This window comes from Equus przewalskii, chromosome 23 (genome assembly GCF_037783145.1).
Source record: "Equus przewalskii isolate Varuska chromosome 23, EquPr2, whole genome shotgun sequence".
In the NCBI taxonomy this organism is placed as follows: Eukaryota; Metazoa; Chordata; class Mammalia; order Perissodactyla; family Equidae; genus Equus; species Equus przewalskii.
The window spans coordinates 3,252,414-3,271,256 of NC_091853.1; the positions used below are offsets into that span (position 1 = coordinate 3,252,414).

The 18,843-nt window shown below is 53.0% G+C and overlaps 1 protein-coding gene across 2 annotated transcripts in view; it reads left to right on the forward strand.

The window, feature by feature from the left end:
• Positions 1–18,843, forward strand: part of RCSD1 (RCSD domain containing 1) — a 60,625-nt gene that overhangs the window by 33,566 nt on the left and 8,216 nt on the right. Inside the window, exons 2-6 of one of the 2 annotated variants that reach the window (XM_070591490.1) lie at positions 6,707–6,808; positions 7,987–8,076; positions 11,875–11,946; positions 15,331–15,534; positions 17,733–18,410. In XM_070591490.1, the coding sequence (XP_070447591.1) occupies positions 6,707–6,808; positions 7,987–8,076; positions 11,875–11,946; positions 15,331–15,534; positions 17,733–18,410 (1,146 nt within the window). The remainder of the gene's footprint in view (positions 1–6,706; positions 6,809–7,986; positions 8,077–11,874; positions 11,947–15,330; positions 15,535–17,732; positions 18,411–18,843) is intronic. The other variant, XM_070591491.1, reaches the window with a different exon arrangement.

Here is an 18,843-nt window from a genome sequence, read left to right on the forward strand (position 1 = left end):
CTGTACCCTGTGCCCCTCTGCCCCACATGGAGCACTGTGACACCGGCAGCTCCTCTTGGGACAGACAGGGCTGAATCTGAATCTGGTGGGGACTCTGGGGATATTGGCCACTTCCTGTGGCCATGAAGGAAGGATGGTGCAGCCTCCGGAAAACAAGGTACATGTTGCATATTGGGTTGGAGCAAAGGCCAAAGGGTGTTAATAATCTCATTTACAGATAGGGAAACTGCGGCTCAGAAAGGTCCACCCCCAACGTATGTCAGAGCCAAGATCGAAACCCAGGTCTAACTCTGAATTAGTTGTTCTTTCCACTTCTATCACATTGTCCCTGTGCATCCCCCAACTCTGCCACACTCAAAATGGGTTTTTTCCTTATGCTTGTATAATAGTTAACAGGTTTTGTAGAGAAATTTCATGTACGTTATCTCCCAAATTGCATTCATCAGTTCCTATCACTATGATGGCATTTGGAATGGACATCTCCCTCCCATTTCTCTGTTGTCCCTGCTGTTACCTGGGAATCCACCTGGACACTCCTCCTGTGCCACCACCACTAAAGCTGGCAAACCCACCTGGGTGACCCGCCAGGCACCTGAGGCTGTGGGCTACACCAATTCTGAAAGCACTGAAGCAGTCAGGACTGTGTCCCGCTGACTGAGGGTTGCTAAGCCCTGGCCAGGCCCCTGGGCTGCAGCCCACATCCAAGGAGGAAATGAGAAGTCCTGGAGGTCCCAAAGAGGGACTCATTCCCAATTCAGGGGCCTGGGGGTCCTTTGTGTGAGGAGAGTACTTTCCCTGGGTTTCCCCTGGGAGAGAATCTCAGAGGCCACGGATTGCCATTTTCAGATCCTTAAAGCCTACAAGTGGGTAGGTAGAGGGTATTTGGGACTTTTTTGGTCTTATGTGAAATACTTGACCAGTGTTCACACACCCACATTTCTGTTCCTCTGCCTTATCTGGGTATTGTTGTTCTTCTTCACTTCCTGTCTATTCTCACCTCCCCCCAAAAAGGCTGCTCTCTTCCTGAGGGCCACCACTGTTATCCCAGAGCATGCTACAGTGTCCATAGGTGCTCAAGAAATGATGAATACGTGACCCAACAGCATGGATGGAGGACACCATGTTTTTCTTCCCAGTGACATTCCAGGATTGCTTACCCTCTATCACCTAAGCCAAAGAAATCTTCTGACCCCAACCCATTCCATCTTCAGTCTGCACCAAACTATCTGCAAGGCTCCCACTGGAGTAGCAGGAGCAGTCCCCTCACCTTTGTGAGTGAGAGCCAGCCTGGTGCTGAGAAGGAGACAGCCCAGAGCTTGGTCTTTGGACCTCTTCTCTTCTCTATTCTGTATTTCCTGTGATTTTATCCAGTCCTGTGACTTCAAATACCATCTCTAACTAGTGATTGTCAAAGTTTTGTTTCCACCCTGGACACCCACTCTGACCTCCAGTCTTGGGTGTGTATTCAACTCGCTCTACTGCATCTCCACTTGGATGTCTAATAGACCATTTCATACTTTTGTGACCAAGAAAGAACTATTCATCCCCCACCTACACCCACTCACATCTCGCTCCCCAACAGGCCTTCCCCAACCTGGGAAGAAATACCCCATGCCTCCCGTTGTCCAAGTCAAACATCCAGGAGTTATTCTCGATTGTCCTCCTTCCATTGCTCCCCACACCCAATGCATCAGTAATTCCTAGCTGTGCTCCCTCCAGGTCCTCCCCCTTCTCACTATCTGCTGCCACAAGCATGGTCCATCCACCATCGCCTCTCGGCTGCGCTACTGCCAGAACCTTCTTCCTGGTCTCTCTGCCTTCACTCTCGTCCATCCTCCACAGACAGCCTCTTCATGTGTAACTCAGGTCACATCCCTTTTTGAAACCCTCCGGAGGACATCCCATTCACTCCCAATAACATATGAACTGCTTGCCACAGTCCGCAAGGCCCCATGCGCTGGGCCCCAGGCTGCGTCTCGTGCTTTCCCTCCCCTTCTCTGTGTCCCCTTCCCTCTCTTGCGTCAACAGGTCCCCGCCGCACTTCTCTTTTTTCTGCGCCCCTCAGCCTCTGTTCCTGTCTGTGCTTTCTGCTCAGAACAGTTTTCTTCCCTTCTTTTCTCCAGCTTGGAGTCAACTCAGATGACCCCTCCTCTGAGAGGCCCTCCCACACTCCGTAGATAAAGTGCCTTATTTTATCTTTTTCATGGTATTTAACAAGTTATTTGTTTGTGTATCTGCTTATTGTTTGCTACCCTCACTGCAACTCCTAAGTGCAAGGACGCTCTTTTGTTCGCTGTGACGCCCCAGGGCCAGAACAGTAAGTGTTTATTGATGAGAGACTGAGTAAAAGGTAACTCTCAGCAAAGGGCTAGAGTCAGTGTGGCGTGTGGGTGTGGAAAGAGCTAGAGCTCTGGGATTCAGTAATTCTGGTGCCACACTTACTAACTTGTATAGCAAATTGGCCACTCCGGGCCGTTTTCTGTCCTAGAAGAGGTGTTGTGAGAAGGGTAGAAAAGATGTCAAGTGCTGTCAGGATGGTGCCTCCCACACAGCAGCTGCTCTGAGGAGGCAGGCAGGTCCGACAGGCCCTGGTTCCCAGTGCAGTACCCTCTCCTTCCTTTAGGATGGCAATGGCTAAACGCTGGGGTGACTGGAAGAGTTAGGGGTAAGGTAAGAGAGTAAAGAAGACTCTGGAATCATTGCAGCATCCCAAAGGGACTGTCTGTTGATCCTTTTCAAATGATGGTGGAAGTACAGTCCTATGGGGAGGGGGTGAGTACCTTCGTGACTGTCTTAAGAGCCATCGCGGTTCTAGAAGAGCAAAGAAGCAAGCATGCTGTGTACTTTCGAGCCTCTGGGTTGTCTGGCGTGTTTCTGGGGAGCAAGAGAACCTTCCTTTTAGCCAAGAGCAGGGCTTCCTCAGCCCCAGGCAGAGCCGTCTCATTGCTTCTCCTCCCAAGCGTGGATGGGGAGGCCTCGTTTCCTAAACCCGGGCCCAGAGACGGTTAACAGGGGCCGAGCCAGGGAGGTAGGTAGAGCCCGATTCGGGCCTGTACACAAAGGTTCCACTGTGTGGATGGTCCGCAGCATCCAAATTGTATTTACTCAACATGGCAACAGTGTGGGGGAAGTTCCATGCTGTCCAGACACAGGGGCTCCTCAGTTCTCAGAAGAAAGTCCCATAGAAATGGAAAGTAAACACGAAGGGTGATTTTCTCCTGGCCTGGGCAAAGCCAGACAGGAACCATGGAGTGGTTTCCACGCTGGCTGGCAGGGCCAGGCTGGAACGGGGCAGGAAGGGCTTGGTCAGCAGATCAGGGCCCAGGAAGATGGAGTAGAGGCCTCAGTCCATAAAGATGGGTGTCAGCTACAGGAGGACACAAAGGGAGAGGAGCTCAGAAAACAGATTTAAGACGTGGCCCAAGAAGAAAGGACAAGCTGCGTCAACAGTGATCAAGACCCAGAATGGGGAGGCGTGTCCCAAGGGCTGGGTTGAGAGTGTCGGTGACTTCAGCAGCAGGTTCCCAGGCCCTGACACCACAGGCTGGGTTGGATGGGGGAGGGGGAAGAATGTGCTTTCGCTGAGGACTTTCTGGGTTCCAGACTCTGTGTTAAATACTTTCTGATCCCTGGAACAGAGAAACAACGCTTAGTTCCAGGGAGGCTAAGGGGTCCCAGGATCCCTACCGGGACTAGTAGGGACCTGAAGTCCTTCTCAGAACTAAGAACAGTCAAGGTGAGAGCATACCCTTACTAAACCATCCTCAGGACCGAGAGAGCTACTGCAGAAGTCGCTCACCTGCCTGGGGCTGAGGTGGTGCTGTTGGACCCCTGGAGGACGTTGGTAGTTGTACCTGCCGGAAATGCAAGGCAGAAATCCAGGCAGAGCCTCCAACAGGCAGGGCCACTGGCTCCCGTCCATCCTTAAGGCCATGCTTCTTCCCTTTCACCCTTGCAACCCAGTAGCTAATGATAATTTCACTGTTTTTATGGCACTTGACGGTTTTCAAAGTACCTTCACAAATTATGCTACCTGACTGATGTCCTTTGCTGGATTACCAGGCATTGGAGTTAAGTGTTTCACAGATTATTCTGTTTGACTTCTCCTATGTGACTCTGACTAAGTTACTTGCCCTCTCTGGGCTTTAGTGTGCCCAGCTGGGAGAAGGCAATAATCAGTTAGTCTTCCACAACACAGAATGAGAAGCATCTGGAGAGGGGCTGGCGGTGAATGGATTTTCCAGGCTTCCACAAGCTGGGGAAGCTTAGATGTTCTAAAGAAAACCCATTCACTGGGCTCCAGGAAAACAAATTCAGACGTATTATAGTTTTTCTTTCAACCCAGTTTTTAAGCCCTAAATGCTTCCAGAAGCCTCGTACTTCTCTTGCTTCTGAGCCCCTTGCCAAGCCCAGTTTCGAGACGGGGAAGTCAGGGAGAGTTTTTGACTCCTGCACAGCTCTATTTTTATCTGGAATGTATCTTCCTGCACCGCCAGTGATTGGCGCCTTTGGAGCGGAGGTAAAGTGCGCTGTCAGCAGGACCCAGCAGTAAACAGCAGCAGACAGAGAGACTGATCTGTTATGTGGGCAGGAAGTGAGACAGATGGACAGACCGATGGGCCCAGCATCTTTGCCAAGAGCAGCTCAATTAATCACACTGTCCCTGAGCCCCTCCGTTGTTCCCAGCGGACAAGATGTTGGCCCCTCCTGACGCCACAAGTGTGGTCGGACAGGTGCGAGTCGGAGCTCTGCCCAGCGGGCACTAATGAGGGGATCGGACTCCCCTGCTTCCCCCAGCGCTGTGGGGACTCTGGCATCGCTGAGAGGTGAATCCTTTTACATCTCCGTGTGAAGTCAGCCTTTGGCGTTTAGGCTGGGATGGGGATGAACTCAAATCGTGCAGGAAGCAGCTCCTTCAGGACAGCCTGTTCACAGGGCGGAAGGTCCAGGGCCGCAGCAGGCGCTCCTGTCTCTAACAGAGCCTTCTTCCCAAAGCTCTGCCTCCATTTACTTAACTTCCCTGCCGGCAGCTAGTGGGCCAGGGGTCTGCCCCTCCCGTCTGTCAAGGGGGCAGCATCATAGCATGAGCATGACATTTACTCTGGGGGGACCACCCAAATAAGAAAGCTTGGAGACACTTTTAGCACAAAAAGGAGGCCCTAGGAAATATGTGTGCATGTCTGTGTGTGTGGGCGTGCGCATGTCTCTGTGTGTGTGCATTTGTGTGCGCGTGCATGTTTGTGTGTGTGTGCATGTCTGTGTGTGTGTCTCTGTGTGTGTGCACGTGCAGTATCCGGGGGCACACACGGCAGCTGGAGAGGAGCATGCCTCGTCTCTGAGGCCGTGAGCCCCACGGAAAGACAGAGAGAGACTTTCTCAGGCAAACGGCTGCCCAGGTGCTCCCAGTGTCAGGCTGGATGTGAGGAGGGCAAGCAGAGAGGGAGTTTGCCGTCTGTGTAAGAACTGTTGTCATCGTGGTCACAAAAAACAAAAGCCTAACGTCTCTGGGTCTGGACATTTAAGAAACACTATTAAATCCAGGTGGTTCTGTAGGCTGTGTGTAACAAGGCAGAAGCGAGGTGGCCATTTCCAACACTCGCTGACTCGCCCTCTGTGTCTCGGTGACAAACGGCACATGGAGTGAACCGCGTCCAGGGCGCGTCTTGGTCTCTTCAGGGAGCATGGTGGTGCCCTGGGGCAGGGGGAGCCACAGTAAACGGGTGACCTGCCGTGGTGGCAGAGTGGGGGCTCGGATGTGCTTGAAACCAGCTTGGAGAAAACTAGCATCCAGGAAATCCCTTCAGCAAAAAGGGACAGAAGAGCAGAAGGGTGAGTGTCGCTCAGTGAGGACACTGAAGGACAGCCACGCGGTGCACAGATGCCCAACCGCGGCACCGGGGGCTCCAGGAGGGCCCATCGCCTGTGGTAATAACACCCCACCTGAGCGCTTATCCTGGGCCAGGCCTGGCCCGCACTTTAGTCACTGAATCCACGGAGCCACCTTGTGAGGGATGTGCCACTGTTGTCCCTGTGAAGGCGTGGAAGGTGGGGTCGGTGCGCAAGGCCCGGAGCCAGCAGGAGAGGAGCCCCCAGGCTGACTCCCCGCGTCCGCTCTGCCGCCACCACTGCCTGCCTCACATTCGTTTATTGATTCAACAAATGTGTTGAGCATGGCTGTGCCCAGGGCCTCAGTTAGGTGGGGAGGACAAGACACGTATATACACATTAAAAGCTCCATTTAGGGCGTTTGCTCACCCATTTCATACAATTAAAGGCCCCTCTCTCCAGTGCATTTCACCAGCCTGGTGTTCAAAGCCTCGTCTGGCCAAGGCAAGGAGACTCGACACTGTCGCTGACCGAGCCCTTTGCAGGCCCGGTCTACACGGAGGGGGAAGCCGCGGCTTGCACTGCCTCCCACAGCCCTGGGCACCCTGCAGGGCAGGACCATCTCTTCTTCCTCTCCAGATCCCCAGGGCCACATGCAGGGCTGAGCGCATTGTAAATGGTCCCTAAATGTGGTTGACTGAATGGTTTTTTTAAATCTTTGGATGCAGGAACCAATTGCAAAATGCGGTTAAAATACCTCCTTGTCACAGCATCCCTGCTTGTGGCCACAAGACGAGTGTCTTGCCTGGCACCTGGTAGACACTGAGAGGAGCCAAGCGCACACTTGCTGGTTAACGTTTGCTTCCTTTTGGTTTGCCAGGAAAGACCAGCGGAGACCAATGCCAGTGTGGACAACTCAGCGCCCCCCTCGGTGGCCCAGCTGGCTGGGCGGTTTAGGGAGCAGGCGGCGGCTGCAAAGGAGGTGGGTCTGGCGCTTCGGAGCCCCTCTTCTGGGAGGGGGCTGGAGGATGGGGAAGTCTGGGTCCTGCCCAGAGGAGAGGGAGGGAGGGAGGAGGCTTGGTAAATACCAAATTAGGAAGAAAAGCCAGAGAGGGGTCCCTCTGAATGTAAGGAATGTCGCCTCGCTGCTGCTGCTGGGCTGTGCAGGATCTTTCCCCACAGAGCGGGGCTTACCCTCCTGGGAGGAAGGAGGAGATGCGGGCGGAGAGCTGAAAGGCTGCCCCTCAGAGGCGGGGTCGGGATTCGTTTCCATCTCCAGCATCCCCTGATGGAGACGCAGATGTTGCACAGCCGTGCCAGGCCTGCTCTGGTTCAGAAGAAAGAAGTCCCCACGCTGGGGTCCTGCCCCGGCGCCTAGGAATCCAGAACAAGGCAGGGCAGGGCAGGGCAGGGCAGGGCAGGGCAGGGCAGATCCCAAACTGAGAGCTGAGAAGGAAGAGAGGACTTAAAGGGAAGCACATTCAGATAAGAAGCCAGGGGTCAGAAAGGACAGGGATCCAGTGACCAGTGGATTCTGGAAGAATCCTGCTGGAGAGGACAGTGTGAAAAGGGGTGTTGTGAGGCTGGAGAGATTTGGGCCAGGTTTCCTTGAGTCATACAGTCTGAGCAGCTCATGAGAAGTGAAATGAGGGAAGGGCACCCCGAGGTTGGGGAGATTTATCATGGCCTCTTGGGGCAAACGACAGCGAAGTTGTCATGCTTTTTTAGGTCTGTTATTTTGTGCTTTTGTTTTCCCATCTGAAAAATTGGTCCACAGTTTCTGGCCTTTATAGAAATGTCATAAAGGGTGAAGAAAGTGGTGTTGATCTAAGGTGCTGGCAGTGCGCGGAAGGATGCGCGTGTCATTTTGAGAGGTTGTGTTAAGCCAAGGAGTCTCAAGTAAAGGAGGATGCTCCAGCAGGAAAGGACTAGGAGAGAAGAGACTGAAAATCAAATTGGGCAGACAGCTAAATAGAGTTAATTTATATAGTTAATGGGCAGTCTCAAAGACACGCAATCCCTCCCTCCATTCTTTTCTCCTGCAGACATCCCTAAACATTCCTAAAACCAGTTTCCACTTCCTTCCTCTTCCTCCCTGTTGCCTGATTAGCACTCTCTCTCTTTTTCTCTCTGTGTGTCCGTCTGTCACCCTCCCTCTAGACACCAGCCAGTAAACCAACAAGAAGGAAACCGCCCTGCTCCCTCCCCCTGTTCCCCCCCAAGGTAGAGCTGGGCCAGAATGGCGAGGAGGTAAGTGCTGCTGTGGCCGGGGCTCAGAGGATGCTGGTTATGAATTTTCTTTCTCTTTCATATGGGAAGAGGCACGAAATTCACACTTTTAGACCTCGAAACCTGTGCAGGGAATTTCTCCGATTCAGAGTCAGGGCTCTTCTTCTTGATGCTTCCTGAACCTTTTATTTTGAAAACTAGGGTCCTTCCTACTTTCTCTTACTGAGCCTCCTTTACGATTTGTCAAGGACAGGAACACTATTTTTCAAGCCTGAGAATTTCAGCAAAGAGAATGGGCCATATGGTATTACCACACCAGATTCAGGAGTCATGAAAGTTGTGTTTTGCTCCTAGGTCTGACTTATACAATCTTCTGTTGGAGAAGGTGCCTGGAAAGAGGGGCTACACTTATATGAGGCAGAATTATAATGTGAAAGAATTGTGTGGTCCTGCGGGATCTTGTAAAGACTGACTATTGTTCTGGGTCATTGGAAGAAAACCAGAGCACACAGGAGGCCTCATATATAAATAGCCAATGTTACCAACATAATAAAGGCTCTGGTATCGGAGAGCACAGCCAGCAACAGATTCCCAGCTGTGTGCTCACCTCTCCTTTATCTCATTGAGCTGTGAGAGGACCTCTCCACGCCCTACCCCGCAGCCCGGGAGCCATCACTGTGCTCACGGTCCCTCCAGAAATGAATGTGCATGTTCTCTCTTCCAGCCTGGGAGGCCAACCCCAAAGAGAGGAAGCAAGCCAGAGACAGTTCAGTTCCCAAATCCCGCTTCAGCCACCTCTTTCCCCGCTTCCTTGCGGGGACCGGCATCCTGACGATGGATACCGGTTGCCTGTGTGGACCTGGGCACCCTCTGCAGAGAAACATTTGGAGGAGAGCAACGGTTTTCAAAGCTTGTCAGCCCAGGGCTTATATGCAGATGCCCATCAGATAAAACAGAAACTCGTGGCTGCTCTGGGTCAAGGGGGCAGGGGCAGGGGCGGGATCCGGAGCCCCATCTGCTCTGTGAATACTCCCCCTACACACTCAACAAGGCTCGTCTTCTGGGATGAGAACCCCAAGAAGCACAGTTTTAAAAACAGTTTTTTGTTGGGGTCTCCTGAAGTGCTGGCATTATGATTCTGTGGCTTCCTGGGGTTATCAAATACACACCAACAACTTCTCTTTACGAAGGGCCAACTTCTCCTCATGACCTTCACCCTCTGGGTTTGGTGTCTGGGCTGGACAGCAGGCTGAGGCCATGGCCATTAGGAGCCTGCTGCGAGGCTGCCCCCTGATGACCCGGACTGGGCCCTGGAGAAGTCACTGCACTGCACCAAGCCTGCTTCCTGATTTGTAATATGGGACGAGAACACTAACCACACAGATGAAGGGGCTGCATGGGACATTTTATTCCCTGGAATAAAAGCAGAGTGAGTCAGGGTATTTCAGAGGCTCTGGGAGAAATAAATCTACAGGTTTCACCCCGTGGGGCACACGTAGCAGTTCAACGGCATATAACACCCAAGAGCTGGATGGATAGGAGGGTGGAAGTTAGAGAGAATGGCCTGCCTGCAGTGATAGGCTGCTTGCACTTAGGAGGGACTTTGCTTCCAGGATTAATGACTTTCTGTCACCTTGAAATTCACATAGAAATAAAATGAGCAGCCCGGTTTGTCTGTCTGGGGTGGATGGGGCTGCTGTCCACAGTTCTGTGCTCCCATAGCACAGCCTGCAGGAGCCCTGATGCCGGGAGCCTTGGGGGGCCTGAGGGAGGGCCCCAGTCAGGCCACCCCTCAGTTCCTAAGGCACAGTGCTGGGAAACGTCTTCCTGTCTGTTCTTCATCCCTGCCCCTTCCCTCTGCCTGCTTGGGCCTGAGACAGTGGTGTCAGCCCCTGCAGACAGGGTGACCAGGAGTTACCCGTCTCTGGAGGATCCAGCCAAAGGGTGTTTAACACACCCACAGACCTTGCCCTGTCTGCCCAGAGAAGGGCTGGAAAACACTCCCCTCTGAAAAATTAGGTCCCTGATTTCTAGACATTATAAGAATGTCATGTGTAGACATATATACATACACATTTGAGAGATGTAAGGCTGGTTTCCCAGCCACGTGCTGGGAGTCACTTGTTAAACGGTAAGGGAAATGCTGCCACCTGCTGCCGCTCCCGGGAACTGCACCAGCCGCTCTTGAATGCTTCCTTTGCAGTCCAGCGTAACTCAAGGATTTTGTGCAGCACGAGCTGGATTCCAGCACTGTCCTATGGTGAAAGGGCTGTGTTTATTTAATTTCCACTCTCTTCCAAAGAGAGCGGTCAGTTGGAAAAGAGAAGAGTTTATAGTATTACATAAAGTGAGTTTTGTCGGCAAAATTGTTCCTGCAGTTTCTGAAACAGTATCTTCAGAGACACTGGCTCCTGTGAACTTTTACTGTAAAGCACAGGAATTGAGGACAACTGAGTCTCGGCTGGAAGCTCTTTGGACACAAGGCTCCTTGAAAGTTGCTCTAGGAATATGTCTGACTGCGTAAGCTCGTGGAGCCAGAGGCACCGCAGGGCTGGGCGAGTCCTTGGAATCATCTATTCCAACCCACCCGCCTGGGTCTTGGTTGCGAAGGCTGAGGCGGAGGCATCCATCTGGCTCCTGTCAAAGGCAGAATTAGGAGGGGCTGGGGAAGGGGTGGCTCCTGAGCCCCCCGCAGTGACTGTCCCACTCCACCTCTCTTCCTCAGTGTTGGGCCTTAAAAAGGCCACAAATTCAGCTGAGTAAGTCTTCCTCCTTCCACCACTAAAATACAGGCATGTCACTCAATGAATATCTCAGGATATCGCTAAGATATTGGTGTTCTTCTTCTTCTGATTTAGGTAAACTAGTACATGGGGGTGAGGGGCAGATAATACACGCCGGGTCTCCAAACTATGGGAAAATCCCTTTTCTGCCTTGGCCTCTGTCCGGCAACATAGAAGTCATCTTCTTTTTCTTCTTCATCATCATCATCATCATCATCACTCATCACTGTCATCATTCCTACATGTTGAGGATCAATATGCCTGTGGAACCAGACTCAGGTTGTAGGGGTTTCACACAAAACAAGGAGTCAGTCTTTTTAGATAATATCAAATCCAAAGACAGAGAAGATTGCTCACATACGTTCATCACAAAAGTGTCTGCAACTGACAGAGCATGTATATGGATATATATATATTTATATATAACCAACACAGTGCCTGGAACGTAGCAGATACTCAGTAAATGTCTGCTTCATCAAATTGAATAATCAATGTTTTGGAAAATGATGATTTATAAACAACATCATTGGTGGGGTTTTCCAAAATATCATTCGTTCAAGGGAGGAATTTCAATAATGCATCTGTCAGGTTTCACTCCTGGTCTGCGGGTCCTTGTTTTGTTGTGACAAACAGAATGGATGGTCATTTTGCCCTTTCTCTTTGAAATTCCCTCCAACTGTTGGTTCACGTTGTTGAAGGTCATGAGACGAAGATCTTGTCCCCCTCCGACATAGTCTGTTCCCTCATAATGACCGTGAAGTCCTGCTTCCTGGAACAGGAGACCTCCTGTGTTTTGGACGTGGGTCATGCCTGCTCTGATTCGTAGATTCAAGAGGTCTTGCTAGGTGTGAGAGGAGGATGGCGCGGGGGACCCTGCCTGGCCCGGGCCCCGAGGAGGTGAGTGGGCTGCAGAAGCCAAGTGTGAAGCAGTGAAATTAGCTTCCCCTCCTCTTCCATCTGTGGCTTCTGGGCTCCGGCCAGAACCCAGTCCCCTTCACCTCACTCACTCGGTTGTTTTGGTTCATTTGCTCTATAGAAATCACTGCCCAATGCCAGCCACCCTCCTAAAATCAAGGTGAAGAGCTCGCCTCTGATTGAGAAGCTCCAGGTAAGTGCGGAATGGTTGCTGACTGCTCCCCTGATCCAACCCTTCCTCTGATCCAACGTTTGCCTGTCTTCCCGGCTCCCAGGGGTAGCCCCGTCTGTCACCTGGAGAGTTGACCTCTGATGACCAGCTAGTCACCAAACTGCCCTGAAGCATGAGGAGCTCTACTTGGGGGCAAAGGGCTAAAATAAGGACAATATCAAGGGTGAGCTCATGTAGTTAACACCTAATGGTGGTTGATGGATAATGGGATGCCTCAAGAGTCTTCTGGAAAAAGGACATTATAGCATAAGAAACACTCCAGGAATACCTGGGTCTTCTCCCCCAAGGCCTGAATGCAGCTGCAAACCACGTCAGCCTCACACAGGGCTGAAATTCAGCTGCTCTGACCCGGCCCAGTTCGTCGTTTGGAAAGCGTACTGCCCTTTCTCTCCACCCATCCGCTGTGTGCCCGGAGCCCTCAGCACGTGCCCACAGCCGGCCTGGCTTTCCTGGGAGTGTAAATGAAGTGGAAGACAGTGTGCTTGAGTTCACAGTCCTGTTGGGGAGGCAAGATTTTCACACATGTACGATAAAAGACGAATCGGAGAGTCCATGCCAGAGATCTCGATGGTGTGTGACTCCCCAACTCCTACTCTCCAGACCAGAGTTTCTCAACTTTGGTGTTATTTGGGCTGGGTAATTTTGTTGTGGGCGTGGGGCTGCCTTTTGCATTGCGAGATGTTTAGGAGCATCCTTGGTCCCTGCCCACTGGATGCCGGGAGCACTCTCCAACAGGTTGTGACATGGAAAAGTGTCTCCAGACATTACCAAATGTCTCCAGGGGGCAAAATCACAGCCCACCTCCCCCGAGGTGAGACCCACTGCTCTAGAATCTTAGAGCAGGAGGAGAGTGGACTGGGCAGGAGGAAGTGAAGAACGCTTTCTGAAACACCCATACCCAGAGTCGGCCCTTAAGAATGGATGGCTGGAAGAGAGGGAGGAAGGTGCTCCTGGTGGGAACAGCGTGAGCTAGTGCGCAGAGGAGGGTGGGCATGCTCCATTTGGGTAGGGCCTTTGGAAGACGCTGCAGCCTTCACCACAGTCTCTGTGCAGCTGGCCAGGAGAACAGCCGAGCTCTTATGCACTGTGTCCTCCCGGCTGGGCCTAACTAAGAAAATTGGCTTGTCAGCTTTGTTCTGAAGCCGTTATTAGTGCGCAACGCAAGTAGCCACAGCCTCTGCGGTCCCCAGTGACCCGAGAGCCCAGGGATTTGGCCCCAGCCTAATTTGGGGTTAAGGGCAGCATCCTTGGTTTCTGGCCCTGAGCCTCCCCTGCGGAGGGTGGAGAGGAGTCTTCCCTGAAGTTTAATTCCTACTGAGAAGCCCTGAGTACCACCCCCAGCCCCCCACTGCAGGCAGGGAGTGGGGCTGCCCATCACCCTAGGAGGCTGCAGGGCTCCCTTACACGTAACAGGGAGCTCCCAGAAGGGGCCCCGGAACTCAGACATCCCTCCCAGCAGCCGTCCGAGGGGTCTAGCCCAGGACCCCCTTCCCTGCCTCCCTGCAGCCCAGCACAGCCCTTATCCAAGTGCCAGAAATTACTTCCCAAACGCTCCGGACCTGCAGTCTTGGTCTCACTCCCCTTTCCAGTCATTAATGAGCCTCTTTGGGAAACACAGCAACTTAAGAATGAGGTTTTAATCTCCAATTGTTTAATCTCATTAAGAGTGTCAGTGATAGTATGACAATTTGGCCAAATCCCATAGGAACTTTACTTTGTTATGAATATGTGGAGAAAGAACTAAGAAATGCATCATCAGCTAGATTTTTCTTCTAAATAGTCTATCGGATGAGTTAATAAACTGATTTTTCTCCACTTGCGTAGTCTATAATTCGAAGTTCCAGTTTTCTGCTGACTACCGAGATTCATTTCATTTGCCGTCAGTCTTACAGAGGGAACTTCCCAGCTGAAGTTGAGGGCAGGAGGATCTCTGTTAATGCCCCATCAAGTCCCCTCTGCCGTGAAGCCCCTGAGCCATCCCAGTGCATCAGCTCCCACGGCCTCTGGTCCAAACCATCCCTTGGTACCCACCGTGTGCTGCTTTTTGACATGGCTTGGGCTCACAGAGTTGCTATTTAACTTTTGTAATTTTAATTCTTACCGTGACTTCGTCTTGTCTGTGTATAAGTTCTTCCTTGAAGTCACAATGGAAATATGAATACCTCCCTAAACATCTCTAATGCTCTGTCGCCTGCAAGTCCTAAAGTTCATGTAGGAGTCCTCTGGGACAACAGCTTTGGCTGGCGGTAGGGTGGCTGTAGGGTGGCGCCCAGGGGAGTCTGGGAGGCGAGGGTGTGAGTGTGGGGTGTGAGTCAGGTAGCCACAGGAGAGAGTAATGGGGACCAGATCCCAAAAGACTCTGGAGGTCAGGACTCGCTGAAGGCCACACAGCTGTTAAGTGACAGATGCGACGTTTGGAGTCCGGTGTGTCACTGTGCAGCCCCTCTACCTCCCACTGCGCTGTCTGTCTGCCCCTCTGGCCTGGCCCCTTCCCTGGGAGGCCGTGCTGCCCTCTGCCCTGGTCCGGAGGACGCAGCTGTGCGATGATTTGGAAATGCTGGAGGAGCAAGTACCCCTTGATGCCACTAAAGAGGATCCGGGTGCTCTAGACACCTGCCTGCACCACCAGCACCTCTGTTGGAGTGGGGTGGATTGTGGACCACCCACCTCCTCCCCCCCAAACTCAGGACTCCCTCAGGCGTCGGTTTCCTTTGGGTAACCACTCCCCTTTGCTTGCCCGTAGGGTTCATTTTAATCTGGTTTCACCTACACTGCGGCTCCCTCCTGGAAGGGCTCAGCAGCCTGCTGTGTCCCCCACTCTGGCCCTCTACCAACAAGGCTCGAGGGACAGACCTGGCTTGCATCCCAGGGCAGATTTCTTAGCTGCTTTCCTAATTTGTGCAATGCAAACAAAACTGGACAGTAGGGTTGCTGTGGAGGGAGATACTGCACGCGCCCAGCAGCAGTGGGCATCCAGCGAGCAGTGACTACGACTGACCCTGACAAGAAAGGTGATAGGGGTCTAACTTACTGTGAGGTCCTATCTTGGGCTCTTTGTCTGTAAGTTGAGGCCATTCCAGGGCATTTTTGTTGGATGCAAAGCAGGACTTTCTGGGCATTCTGGAACGCGGCTAGTGGTAAGCCAGCAGCAGGCGATGGGTTGACTAGGCAATGATTACAAGAGCAGGACATAATGTGATAATGGATAACTGGTTGGGAGGTAACTCATAAAGCCTCGTGGTACCTTGTCCCAACCAGCTCTGAGGCCCGGTAACCAACAAGCTAAAGTGGAAACTCTCACCTTCTCTTCACCCCCATTTGCAATGTCTCGTCTCTTCTCAACAGGCCAATTTAGCCTTTGATCCAGCGGCCCTGCTGCCTGGGGCCTCACCCAAGAGTCCTGGACTCAAGGCCGCGGTGTCGCCATTTCACAGCCCGCCTTCTACCCCCAGCAGCCCTGGCGTGCGGTCTCGGCCCAGCGAGTCAGAGGAGGTGCCCGTCAGCTTCGACCAGCCTCCTGAAGGCAGTCACCTGCCCTGTTACAATAAGGTGATGTCTGGCTCCAAAGCATTGTGGTGTGTCTGTGGAAATGTGGGCACTGGAACAGGCTGAATTATCTCTGCCATGTTGTTGTCCTTGAGAAAGGAGGATACATTTCAGCTTTAGTCAGAGCTGGGTTTTTGGTTTTTGGGGTTTTTTTTGTTTTTTTTTTTTGTGGTGTGGAAGATTGGCCCTGAGCTAACATCTATTGCCAATCTTCCTCCTTTTGCTTGAGGAAGATTGTCACTGAGCTAACAGCTGTACCAATCTTCCTCTATTTTATATGTGGGACACCACCACAGTAGGGCTTGATGAGCAGTATGTAGGTCTGCACCCAAGAGCCGAACCCGTGAACCCCAGGCCACCAAAGAGGAGCATGCAAACTTAACCACTATGCCACTGGGCTGGTCCAGATCTGGTTTTTAACAGAAAGGAAATTTCTCCTCTTCTTTGCAAGTGATCGCTGAACTAAGATCACCCCTCTACCTGGCCTGCCTCCCTCATCTCCTCTCCTGTAACTGTGCCACTCACCACCCGAAAGGCAGGCCTCGGGGTGGAGTGCTCCATCCTTTGTGAGGAGATGGGTGGGAAGTCGGGACTGAACCCAGCTCCACAGAAATTCAGGAGCTGATGGGGTGATCAGCGATTCACGCAGAAGGGCGGGCAGGGGCACAAGGATCCGGAACCCCTTGTCCTGGCCTCATGTGAATGGTCTGAAGTGTCTCACTCTGGGCTCAAGTCGCTCGTGCTGCATCTTGCCTCAGTTAAAGGTCATCTAAAGTGTTCCCTTTGCAAAAGGACGTGTGGCAGGGCTGGTTTCTGTAGATGCCGCCCTGATACTTCATGCAGGCTTTCCTCAGAGCCCCGGCCCTCCCAGGCAGAGGTGGGAAGCAGAGGTGTGGTCCCAGCAGGTACCCAGCGAATCAGGGCCAGGGCTGGGCAGCGGTGGGGAGTTAAGGGGCTCTGATGCCGGGGATGGCTGATGGATGTGACTTTAGAATTAAGGATGGAGAGAGCGGGATCTTCGGGGCCCTTCTGGAAAATCCATCTAGGGAAAAAAGGTCAAATGTGTAGAAACAGGTGGGCCTAAGGAAACAAACTGATGGTAAGGAAGGGATGGGGCAGGCTTGAGCTGCTGACAGGGGGTGGAGCGGGACGGGGAGGGCCTCACAGCCTGCAGGCTGGCCCACGCTCATCTCAGCAAAGTCCCAGAAGCTCTTATAAACCGAGTATCTATTCCAGACCTCTGAGATGGAAGTAGGTGTGATAAATACGAAAACTCAAGCCAGTGGGAAAATAAGATTTACAAAAATAACATTTAAGATTTACAAAAATAAGATGTAGTTTACATATAAAGTTTTACAGGACACCTCACTTCAGTAAAGTAGGGCGGCGATATAAACATTTCCATTGAGCTTCGGACAAAGTCCAGTGGGCCGAGGTGAGGCCCAATTCTGAGATTCACACACTGCCCAGAGAGGAAATGCTGTGCACCAGCTCCGCTGGGTGCTCCTAAGATATGGCCTCCCATAGTGGTGGACCTGACTCCTAGAAGGCAAGACTCTGGCTACTCAGCTCTCCCAGGGTCAGTCAGCTGTGTGGGGTGGGGGGCAGGAAGGGCCATCTGGGGGAAGGGAGGGAGCTGGTCACCAGCTGTCCAACTCTGCATCCATGAGGTCTCTGTGCCAAGGCCAGGTCGCCCGCAAGCCCCTAACCCTCTTGTCTGTTGGGTTCACCTTTGTCAAAGTCTAATTTTCAAAATGTTAAAATATGACTTACAAAATAGAGATGGGTTTTATTCAAGTTGTCAATTTATGAGGAAACCTGTAAGATGGTAAAGCTCACTCAAAGAACATTTGAAGAACGGTTACTTATAGGTGGTTGAAAAGAACAAATGTTAGAATAAAATTGCTAAATTAGACACCAAACCGATTAATGTTTTACAGGGCAGTAAAATCACAGGTTGTTTTTTTACTGGATGGAGAGCATTTTCATCTTCACGAGACAAAAGTCTGCAGGCTCCCATGTAATTTCACCATCCCACAGGGCTGTCATATATAGCAAATAATAGTCCCTTCCCCTGCAAAAGCAAATGACCCCGGGGCCGGCCTGTGAAGCAGTGTTTAGACCAACGCGGGAAGAACACGCAGTCCTCCTCCGGGTCTTTTTACAGGTTGTGGATGATTCCGCATCACACTCTCTTCCAGGTGCGGACCAGGGGCTCCATCAAAAGGCGCCCTCCCTCCAGGCGGTTCCGAAGGTCCCAGTCGGACTGTGGGGACCTGGGAAATCTCAGGGCCACCGAGCCATCCCAGGAGAATGGTGCCAAGGAAGAGAATGGAGACGAGGTGTTCCTGACCAAGAGCGCGGCCCCGGGGTCCCCAGGATCGCCTCCGCCCAGCGAGGGGGCGGCGGGAAAGGAAGCAAGGAAGAGCCTGGGGTCCCAGGAGAAGCCGCCTCTGAGGAGGACGTCCAGTGGGACAGAGAAGCAGGAGGAGAAGGGCCGGGCCCCCGAGGAAGCCCCGCAGCCGGGGACGGCCGTGAATTCCGGGGAGGAGGCCCCGGAGGTGGAGGAGGGGTGTGCGGGCCCCCCGGAGGACAGAGCTGCCGCAGAGCAGGCGGAGAAGGCTCCAGAGGAGACGGAGGAGAGGGCAGGAGATGAAGCGGGGGAGCCCGCGCAAGACAGCCAAGACGACAAGGGGCCCAGGGAGGGGGCCGCGGGGGAGGAGGCCCCCCAACGTCCCTCTGCAGAAGAGGGCGGCCACAGCCCGGAGCAGGGGGAAGGCGAGGACATGCCAGAGGAGGGGGCCAGTCCTGAGCCGGGCTGCCACCCCGAGACCAGCCAGGCCCAGCCGGAAAGCAGCAGTGAGGTCCCCAGGACAGAGGTAGGTGGCCGGGGGTCCACCCGGGGAGGGCAGGGCTAGTGCCAGCGCGTGCCTTTGTCACATGCCCTTTCCTCACAGTCCCTCACAGAGCAGCTCAGTGTGCAGTAACAACAGCACTGGGCTGAGACAGGGGTCGCTGATGGGGAGGGGACAAGAGGACAAGAGAGGGAAGTGTGTCTCATGCCCCCTCTGGCTGACTGGAGGTCTGGTGCACCCTGGGTGTGTAAGGAGCGACCCCGCCTGGGCACAGCTCTGCCGCTGAGGCCCACAGACATCCTGTGAGGCAGCCCTGGGCTGGCTGCTGCTGAAGGGACTCAGAGGGAGAAGGCGTGCTCCTTTCCCTAAAAGACTCGCAGACCCGGGCACCTGCGGGCAGCAGCCCTAGGGTGCGTGAAGGAGGGCCAGGTGTGGCCTTGGGCAGGGGCTCTCCGGG